The 11335-nt window shown below is 39.1% G+C and overlaps 1 protein-coding gene and 1 non-coding gene across 2 annotated transcripts in view; both read left to right on the top strand.

Moving 5' to 3' along the window:
- Positions 1–713: 713 nt before the first annotated feature.
- The window catches only part of LOC114657217 (uncharacterized), a 156073-nt gene continuing 145451 nt past the window's right edge, over positions 714–11335 (top strand). Inside the window, exons 1-2 of the mRNA XM_051931559.1 lie at positions 714–1452; positions 1777–1991. Of these exons, the coding sequence (XP_051787519.1) occupies positions 1080–1452; positions 1777–1991 (588 nt within the window). The 5' untranslated portion in view covers positions 714–1079. The remainder of the gene's footprint in view (positions 1453–1776; positions 1992–11335) is intronic.
- Positions 7324–7406, top strand: trnal-uaa (transfer RNA leucine (anticodon UAA)). The gene has a single exon. It is a non-coding gene; the product is annotated as a tRNA-Leu (tRNA).

Below are 11335 nucleotides of genomic sequence, written 5' to 3'. Positions count from 1 at the left end.
TAATGGGTAAACTTGCTGCACATTGCAAACTACCAAACAAAGCTTACCTTTTATCAATAGTCAAAAAAGCATTCTTGTTTTTATTAAAATCAGGGGTGAGGATGTGCTAGGTGGTATCACCTGCTGTTTGGGTAATGCATTTTGTGTGCAACATGTAAATATTATGTTTATTTTGAACATTGTCTTTTTTTTTCTTCTGCAGGATGTTTCTGGTAGTTCATTTTATAGATGAACAAAAATCTGTTTCTGTTATACCACAGTCTTGGTACAGTGATGGCACAACCTTTTGGCCAAATTATAAGAGCGATCAAAGACTCAACAAAGCAGCAAGATATGTTGAGGAACCAGGCCCAGACTGGACCAAGCATGACGTTAGAGTACTAAAGTTCCTACGGTAATTGAAATGTTCAAGATATGTCCCCAACGTAATCCATTTCACCAGAGAAATATTGCTGTAAAATATTAGTTTCTTGCTATGTTCATTTTTTTTTTATAGAAAAGCAACAAACATTTGTCTTAAGCCTTATTTTCATTTTGTAATTATGTGATTTTTCGCTGTCTGCAGGTCTCTTTTCCAACAACCTTCATACGTTCATACTAGTGCTCATGAGAAATCATGGCCCAATTCACACCTTTCATTAACATGCATCTCTAGTGATTGCATAATCCAAATTGAAACCCAATCTTACTTTCTCATGTAGGTCTCTTTACAATTTTTCCTAGTTTCACTTTGGTGGTTAAATGCTATCAAACTGTGATGCGATTACAAAAAAAGAAAATATGTGAATGCTAGGTGTAAATGGGGCCTAGGTAGTAGTGATTTAAAAAATCACAGAAGTGATAATGTTATATTGCACATTGTTTACATCACCTGATGTTAACTTTTTGAAATGCTTTTAGGAGATTACATGTCTGCATGGCAAGGGATGAAGAAGTCTTTGATTTTTCAAACTTCAGAATTGGATTCAGATGGTGAAGAGGATATAGGCAGGGTGAAAAGAGCAACTAAACCAATGTAAGTTTGATTTAACTTCACCTGTGTTTTGTTGAATGTATGAAACCTTTGTTTTGAGTAATATATGCACATTCAATCTTCTGTAAACCGCCACTACTATGGTGACACTGACTATGAAAGTGAACATGAAGACTTAGCTAATAAAACAAAAGTTCCCTTGACAAGATCTTCAAAACCTCAACAGTCAACTGGACCTCGCATGTTATCCCCACATTCTGCACCTCAGGTACCATCACCACCTTTACCATCTGTGCCACCTTGTCTCTCACCACCACATTCTTCGCTTCAGGTGCCACCTCCTTACCAGTCACTATTGCTCTCTGAAAATACATCTCAACAAATTTCCAGGAACCTTCCAAAAATGCAAAATACTTCTGAACTCTTCAGGCCTACTTACAGAGTGGGTCGATGTGGAACAGAACCAATACCTTGCACTGGTAAGTTATGATCAGAGTATTGATTGTACTTGTTTCACATATTCAACAACCTTTTGAACATATCGGAGCATAAGTCAACAAGTTATTAGATATGTTATGGTATTTGTTGTAATGTTCATTTTGTGCCAGTATATTCCTTAATTTTTAGTGCTTTGGTTTTTAAGGTGTCAAATTTTATATGTTCCAAAGGATGTTCTTTTAACATGTATGAGAGTTGTGTTTGCTCCAAAGTGCAGGAGTAGGATTCATTGCATTTTCCAATAAAGGACAAAGTATTCAAATGAATAGTATCCTTTTTATATTTTGTTGGTATTTATTTTTCAGCTGCAGATCTTCATATCCTCACATTGCTTGAACATGTGAAGCACCAGCTGTCACAATTGGCTGTCATGATCAGTTCACTATCTGGGCGGCTAAACATTGAAAGCTCACCTGATATGCCTGAGGAGGTTGAGTTTCCTTTACAATCATTGGAGGAAGTGGATGATTTTGAAGCCTGGTTGAAACAACCAACCAATGCTTTGAAGAAAAAGAACATGGTATGGACTGCAAAGCCAGACTTTGTTCTCTTTCTGATTTTGTTTAATTTAAAATATTCATTTGGATTTTGTGTCATAATTTTAAACAATTGCTAATTTTTTTGTACATATAGGACAAAACCAAATCTACACATTATATGCTAATCATAGGCAACATAAGAAAGTTACTTCTCAATGGAAAAATATTTTATGTTTCTAAATAAACTAGTTTTAAGGTATGACATGACATGTGGAGAATGTCTGAAAAAAGTCTGCATTTTCTTTTTTTTTTCTTTAGTAATTATTTTTCTCAGGGGAGTACTACACAATGCCCATGTGACGTTTCAATTATTTGTGCGTGGCTGTTGTGCTGGAAGTGGTATGTACTCTTTAGCTTTAAAGTCTGAAGTATATATATATATATATATATATATAATATAATATATATATATATATATATATACAGTAATCCCTCCTCCATCGCGGGGGTTGCGTTCCAGAGCCACCCGCGAAGTAGAAACCATATGTTTATATGGTTATTTTTATATTGTCATGCTTGGGTCACAGATTTGCGCAGAAACACAGGAGGTTGTAGAGAGACAGGAACGTTATTCAAACACTGCAAACAAACATTTGTCTCTTTTTCAAAAGTTTAAACTGTGCTCCATGACAAGACAGAGATGACAGTTCTGTCTCACAATTAAAAGAATGCAAACATATCTTCCTCTTCAAAGGAGTGCACGTCAGGAGCACAGACTGTCAGAGAGATAGAGAAAAGCAAACAAATCAATAGGGTTGTTTGGCTTTTAAGTATGCGAAGCACCGCCGGTACAAAGCTGTTGAAGGCTGCAGCTCACACCCCCTCCGTCAGGAGCAGAGAAAGAGAGAGAGAGAGATAGAGAGAGACAGAGTTTGTTTTTCAAGCACAAATCAATACGTGCCCTTCGAGCTTTTAAGTATGCGAAGCACCGTGCAGCATGTCGCTTCAGGAAGCAGCTGCACAGAAGGTAGCAACGTGAAGATAATCATTCAGCGTTTTTAGATGAGCGTCCGTATCGTCTAGGTGTGTGAACAGCCCCCCTGCTCAATCCTCCTACGTCAGGATCAGAGAAAGTCAGCACAAGAGAGAGAGAGAGAAAAGTAAGTTGGGTAGCTTCTCAGCCATCTGCCAATAGCGTCCCTTGTATGAAATCAACTGGGCAAACCAACTGAGGAAGCATGTACCAGAAATTAAAAGACCCATTGTCAGCAGAAATCCGCGAACCAGCAAAAAATCCGCGATATATATTTAAATATGCTTACATATAAAATCCGCGATAGAGTGAAGCCGCGAAAGGCGAAGTGCGATATAGCGAGGGATCACTGTATATATATATATAAAAATACAAGAAGAACAGTTTAACCATTGTTTGCATAAAGCTGTAGTATTTATATAAGTGTCATCCCAAATTTGCAGTAATATAGTTGTTTTAGCTGTTAGGTGGGTTATCTGTTACAGGATGTTTATTGTGTAAGGGACTATGTTTAGCAAAATATTTAATAGCTCTACAGTTACAAGAAAACTTCATTGTACAATAACAAGAGTTGCAAATATAAATGATGTCATTTGAGCTTTCTGAACATTACAATCCATGAATTTTGTGCTTTCTTTGTTATATACTCTTATTATTACAAAATTAATGTCTACTGGATTGAATTACAGTTAACATTATGGTTAATTATGAAACAAATATTCAGCTGTTTTTCTTTTTTTACTTTGGAAAGTGTAACTTTTTAACAATATTTGTCAGAATGCCAATCATCACATCAAAGTCAAAAAAAAGGGTGATTCAGAGTGACAATTGATGCCGTTTCTGCATATATTTTAGTGTTTAAATTCTAAAGCCACTGCCTGCATATTATCTTTTGCCCTTGTAGATTTCTGTACTGGCATCTATTGGAGGACAAGATACCAAGTGTGTCACTTGGAATATTCTTTCACATATTTTTTGGAGATGATGTTGCAAAAAAGATAAACTGGAAGGGAGTGAATGAAAAATGGGCCTTCAGTCAAATGGCAACCAAAACTCTTATTATGCGTAAGTATCAACAAATCCAATTATATGAAATTAGTCTAATTGTATTAAGATATTACATTTTATGCCTTTGTTGGCTCAGTGGTAGTGCTGCTGCCTTGCAGTAAGGAGACCAGGGTTTGCCTCCTGGGTCCTCTCTGTGTGGAGTTTGCATGTTCTTCCTGTGTCTACTCTGGTTTCCACCCACTGTCCAAAGGCATACAGGTTCAGTATAGTGTAAAATGACCTTTGTGTGTGTTCACTCTGCGATGGACTGGTGTCCTGTCCAGGGTTTGTTCCTGAATGTGCCCCAAAGCTAGCTGGGAAGGCTCCAGCCCCCCCTGACCCTGGTCTGAATTAAGCAGGTTAGAAAATTACATGACATATCATTTTAAGATAGAGCCTAAATATTACAGATTTCTGGAAAATAGCGATTATTAAATAAAAGAATTTTCCTGGTCTCTCTCTAACACCTTCTGCTCCTCCTAAAACTCCTGCCACATTCTTAGGAGTACTTGGAGTTTCCTCTATACTAAGAAAGATCATTAGGAGAGGGTTTCTGGTTTTTATGCATTTATAACACAGAATCATGTATTTAAAATGAGCTAATTGTACTATTTTATCCACAACCCCAAATAATAATAAGTAAAGAATAAGAGAAAAACTGCAAAATTAATTCAACCTTACAATTGAACTGTTGTGAATTTTTCCATATTAATTATTTTTACACTTGCTCCACAAACAAATCTTGAAGGTGTGAGTAGGTCAGTCCACAATCTGTACCTTTATTGATCAGTATTAAAAATAAGTTCACTAAAATCAAGCATAGATGATTTCATATCATTAGTAAAACTTCTGCCTCTCCTGTATTCAAAAAGCTTTGCTGTGTGGTCATTATGCAGTAGTGCAAGTGCCAATCCTTATTTTACCATTTCTATTAGTGGGAAATGCCTTAAAGCAACTGTTTGCCATTTAATGTTTCTGATAATTATTTTTCTGTATTTGCCTGTAGGTGCAGTTCGCCAGAGTCATATGGCAGCCAAAGCTATAGATGGGGACATTAATAAATTTGTCATTAGGTGGTTCAATTTGGCATCTGACCATGATGGTGGTCGCAAGGAGTGCTAAAGGAGAGTGCCGGCAGCAGTGCCTTCTGAATCAGGACTGATGTAAACACACTTTAGTAGTCAAGTTTATTGCTGTTTTATTGTTTTGGGTAGGTTTCTTCATTTTTGTACTTGCATCCTACACTTATCTGCAAATGTGCTCATTTTATATTTCTATATTTTAACCATGTTACTGGATATTTGAACTGTTAAAATACTCAATATATTAATATATTATGTTTGTTTGGAATTGTAGTGTATGTTGACATCTTTTGATCCATGCAACGCATTGAGTTTACATAACATGACAATAAATAAACCAGTTATATACTGAAAGTTGTCATTCAGTTATTGTTCTCTTAACTTTTAATAATAGACACTTAAATTCTATGTAGGACGTATGGAAGTTGGCCCGGACACAGACAGGCAAACACGTTCATGTCACCTAACACACGTTTATTTTCCATTTTTACAGTGCTCACAAACCCCACAGTCCCCAAAGTCCTGGCCACACAACACAATGCCTTTCTCTTCAGGCCGCCTCCTTGTCCTCCTCCGACGTCATCCTACTTCCACCCAACTCTTGTCCCTGTCTGAAGGGAGGTGGCCCCTTTTATACGCACCCGGATGTGCTCCAGGTGCTCCCCGGCAGTCTTCCACCGGCACTCCTCAGTGTGGCGGAAGTGCCGGCTGCGCACCCCGGAAGCACTCCGGGTGTCCCCTCTTTTCTTCCCCCAGCACTTCCAGGTGTGGCGGAAGCGCTGGGGTCCAGGGTCCCCAAGGCATTGGGGCGCCCCCTGGTGGTGACCACGGGCCCCTACAGGGTAGAGCTTCCAAGCTCTGTACCCGTGGCCCCCAAAGCAACCAGGGCGGTCACCCCCTCATGGTCTGGAGGAGGCACAAGCCCTCCTCCGGTCCTCCTGGGCGTCCCTGCTGGGTACCACCCCCATCAGGGTACCACAGAGGGAATATGGACAAGAAAATACTATTTAACTCAACAGGGCATGTAGGTGATATTGCTATAAATTAAGGATGTCATGAGTTGCAGGTTTTTTTTTTTTCATGCTATGTGTTTGGAAAGTGCCACCAACAAAGGTATACTCCACTAACTCATCCTTAGTTGAAGTAAGCTAGCATCTCTGTAGAATGCTTTTGAGACCTTGATTAGCCCATTCCTTGATTTCCTGAGGCTGTTCTTATAGACCATGGCATAATTAGGTATAATTAAATATTAGAAGGATGACTCATTCATTAAGGGAAGATCATCATTTCATCTACATTTTTTTTCAACATTTCAGCAGAGGTTAGCCCTATTTGCCTTATCCAGATTAGAAGCTGAGGTAATTTTAAGAACTTGGCTCTAAAGGGGCCAGATGTGGCACAGAGTCAGTCTGGAGCTGTAACGGATGTGTGCCAGAAAAGGCCCGGATTTTAACAAAATTATTTGATGCTGGTCCAGCTCTGGCTTAAATCTGGCCCAGGTAAAAAATCCTAATCTGTGCTGGTATTGGGCCATTGTGCAAAAAGACACTGGACCAGGTTTGTATGCCAGGTCTGGTCCTGATGTTATAGTATATCCGGGCCATATCTGGAACTGTGTCCATTTGCTGTCTGGGTTACCTTCGTGAAAAAAGCATATAAAGAACCCGGCACAACAGTGACACGGAATTCACTTTTCTTCTCCGAGTACAGTCAGAAAAATTTAGATTAAGCCATTCGAGGTTAAGGAGAAGTCGAACCAGCAAAAATAATGTTGGACCTTTTCAGGGATGACGTTGTCGCAGGATATCCTCACCTTGCTGTCTTTCACTAGCTGGTCAGAAGGTCACTAATGTGCCAAATCACTAAGAGTGTGCCATGATTACCTGTCCCGACTCCTCAACGGGATTCACTTCAAATCCAAATGAATCCACCCAGTGAATCAGCCATCCTTTTCAGTGCAATGAGAGCTATACACGGGATGGTTAGGTGTCACTTCAGGAAGCAGGATTGGTTTTGGATTTCGAGATGTAAACATTTGAAGCATGAGAACAAAGTGAAAGAAGCGAGACGTTCCCCCTGAAGTGGGAGTTGCACCTTCTGGCCTCCCGCGCCAGAAGAGAAGATGAGTCTCCACCTGTTTTTGAAGGAACTGAAAGAATGATCACAGTTTTCATGGAGTGGAGAAGATTGATTAAACTGCCTTTCTCTACTACCAGAATGGCCGAGTGGTTAAGGCGTTGGACTTAAGATCCAATGGGCAAATGCCCACGTGGGTTCAATCCCCACTTCTGGTAGCTTGTTATTCAAGTGTGCCCGTTCACTCTGGGTACAGCTCTCACCTTTAGAAAGTTAAGCGAAATGCTTCCGCAATGTGGATCCTTAACTCAGCTGAAAATACATACATAAATGTACTTGATTATTTAAAATGTGGTGTATTTGATAGAAAAGGGTTTGTTTTAGATAGATATATAGATTTTTATATGTACTGTATCAAACGTGATTTAAAAGGGAATTGCTGTATTCTATTTACCTCTGTGTGATTTTTAAAAGGCTTATATCGAACTAGTTATCTCATGCTTTACATGCAATACCTAAAATCCTTTACCTTCAGAAGTTAAAAACCACAAAACGACCGTCTGTTTTCTCAGCGAAGGAGGGGCAGCCAGGGGTCAGCAGCACACAGCGGGGTGCACGTGCAGGACCTGCCAGATTCAAGTAGCAGGAACGTGGTTGCTCTCACTGTCAGCGTCTGTCAGCGTGCCTTTCTGTGAGAGGGGGGAGCTGTTTCACTGCAGGGCCTGTCAGCGTGCCTTTGTGCGAGATGGCTTTCTATGAGATGGGGAAGGCTGTTTCACTTGAACTGCGGCGTACAGAGAGCAACTAAAAGCGGTTTAGATAGAACAGTTTTCCTTTTTTACAAATTATAAAGAAAAGGTTAGATAGATGTTTTAATCTCATGATAATATTAAAATAATAGATAGATGCAGGGACATGCTCCAGCACCGTTGAGAGGATATGCAGGAGCGGCTATAAGGGAGACCTGGCTGGCTGGGTATGAACAGGAACATGTCTGGACATGTCGATTAGGCCTTGGGTTCATGGCAGGGTCATTCTTTTGATATAAAGGTCCTCAGGAGAAGGGGCAGGGAGGGGGGTGCCAGCCAACAAACGGGTGTTGACAGACCGGGGGCAATGCAGAGACAGCATCCATCAAACTGCTCATGTGGGGTCTGGATGGGATCAACACCCATCAAACTGCTCTTGACACAAACCCTGAACCAATCAGGCGGGTGAGGTGGGATTAAGGTGGGGTCTGGGTGGGGTTAGGGAGGGTTACATGTTTGAATTCACCAATCACAGGACAGTGGGCGGGGCACATCATTTAAACCCACCAATCAGAGGAAAGGGGAGGGGCAATTAAGTCATCAATCATTTTTGATTGACATTTTGACAGAAGCACCCTGCCTTAATACTACTTGTGTCCCCATGCACACAATAAGTAGGGTTCTTAAGTTCAGTTGAACACCACTATGGCTGGAGGTTTTTACTTCAACCATTTCCACTAATCAATGGGTCGTTCTTCTATTCAATCAATTAGTGAGCCTTTTTTCTTCTCTTCTTTTGCATTCAGCGCAATGTGCTAGTATGATATTTGCATGTAAAGGACATTTAAAAATTTGTATTTTTGGCCTTAGCTTTACATTCTTAACTTTCTTTCACCATATTCTTTTTATTTAACTGCATTAAAGTCTGACAGGTGGTGGCAAGTAGTGTAGATCCTGGTGCAAATGACACTGAATGCAAAAGGGTAGTATCTACATTAGTGGTATGTTCATGTTTATGCTTATAAGTAAGAAAACACTTAACCTGACCTCAACATTAAAAAGAGTAAAATATTAAATTTCAAGAAAAATCTCAGTATAACATATAAATTTTGGTTAATTCCAATCAAAATTTAGCAAATCTATGTTGAAATTTGTGGATTGACACAGAAAAGGCAGGAACTGGGAAACTGCTCGATTAATGTAAGGTTTAAGGTTTAAGGTTTCTTTATTTAGTCATGTTTACACAAGAAAACATGAAATTTGCCTTCTTAGTTGCATCTAATAACAGACAGAATGAAATAAAACAGACAAATAGAAACAAGAAAGTTTAAGGTAAGGCAGTTAGATAATACATATTTACACCAAAAAAAAGGTTACAGGATATATATCAACAACCTTAATCATTATCTCCGATATTTCTTATTGAAAAGTCATATGGCACTAGGAAGAAAGGAGTTTCTGGAGCGATTTGTATGGGTTTTCAAAGCGACTATCCTTCCTGATTTACTGAACTTTAGTTCTACATTTAATGGATGACTGTCATCAGTTGAGATGATTTCCAGTTTCTTTAACATTGCCCTCTGACACACACTAGTCAAATCATCTACATCAGCCCCAATAACTTTAGTTGCATACTTTGTAATCTGCTGGAGCTTTTTTGAGTTTTGGTTTGTCAGACTATTAAACCAGGCAATGAAACTGAAAGTGATCACAGACTGGATCATACTGCAATAGAAGGACAACATGAGTTCCTTGTCTACTTTAAATAGTTTGAGTTTATGAAGGAGAAATAAGTGCTGGTTGCATTTAGAAAATATTTTTTTGTATTTGAATTCCAGTTAACAACAACAACAACAACATTTATTTATATAGCACATTTTCATACAAAAAGTAGCTCAAAGTGCTTTACATAATGTAGAAAAGAAAAATAAAAGACAAAATAGGAAATTAAAATAAGACAACATTAGTTAACATAGAAAAAGAGTAAGGTCCGATGGCCAGGGGGGACAGAAAAAACAAAAGAAAAACCCCAGATGGCTGGAGAAAAAAATAAAATCTGCAGGGGATCCAGGCCACGAGACCGCCCAGTCCCCTCTGGGCATTCTACCTAACATAAATGAAATAGTTAAGATTGTTATCTAGGTAAGTTCCTAAGTATTTATATTCAGTCACTATTTCTACGTCCTCTCCCAGAACTACAATAGGTGAACATACAGATTTCTGTCTCTTAAAATCAAATATAATTTCTTTGGTCTTTTTTACATTCAGAGTGAGAGAGTTTTTATTGCACCAGTTTACCATACAGTCCACTTGATTTAGATAGTGGCTTTCATCCTCCCCAGGGGCCTCATGTATAACGCCGTGCGTAGAACTCACACTATAACATGGCGTAAGCACAAAAGCGGGAATGTGCGTACGCACAGAAAAATCCAGATGCAGGAATCTGTGCGCACGCAAACTTTCATGTTCTTCCACTTCATAAATCCTGATCAGCGTGAAAAGTAATGCACGTGCACGCGCCTTCTGTCCCGCCCCAACTCCTCCCAGAATTACGCCTCTTGAATATGCAAATCGATATAAATAGCCTGCTGTGAAAAGACAATGGGAAAAGCACAGGGGAAAATATAAGAATTTCAGCGAATACCAAGTGGAGGCAAAGGAAAAACGTATTATTTGTTGGTTTAAACAGTGGTATAATCAACAAAAGGAAGTTGATCGAGTGACATAGTGTTGGAGAAACTCAAAAGCTCAAGTTCACAAAGTCGCACAGTGCCCGAAATAAAAAAGAAGTCACATATCAAAGTCGGCGTGAAAAGGCGACTCGTAGCCCACCGTCTGAGTGTCATATGAAAGCTTATTAGGGTACAGAGAAAAAAAAAATAGGCACACAGTGGGAAAAGAGCACGAAATGTCAACTTTAATCTTGAAATTTCCACTTTAATCACGTAGTTTATTTTGTCATTAAAGTAGAACATCATAAACTTCATCTTAAAAACGTTTATTTTACTAGTTTCTCAAGTAGCACGTTAAATGCTTTGTTCTGTATTTGATCTTCTATGTGCTCTATGTGTGTGAATCACTACGTGCTTCATTTCTTTCTCTTTCTCCGACAGGACACAGAATCCATTGCATTCATGATATTACAGCTCTCTGAATAATTAAAATACTGAGATGTATGCGTGATATCTTTTTCATGATGATAGGAATGAAAGCATGTTATTAAACTTGGGAACACAGTGGCGCAGTGATTGTTCATATCTCACGCAAGAGGCTTGCTGCGCCATGCGCGACCTTCGATGAAATAATTTATTACAGAAGTACTGTCTCTTTCAAACATACTAACCTCCAATTCCTGTCCTTACTTTTCTTTCTCCAAATACCCAATCGCCACACAATCA

The sequence above is a fragment of the Erpetoichthys calabaricus genome, chromosome 9 (assembly GCF_900747795.2).
Source record: "Erpetoichthys calabaricus chromosome 9, fErpCal1.3, whole genome shotgun sequence".
Classification (NCBI taxonomy): Eukaryota; Metazoa; Chordata; class Cladistia; order Polypteriformes; family Polypteridae; genus Erpetoichthys; species Erpetoichthys calabaricus.
This window is presented reverse-complemented; position numbering and strand designations above follow the sequence as displayed.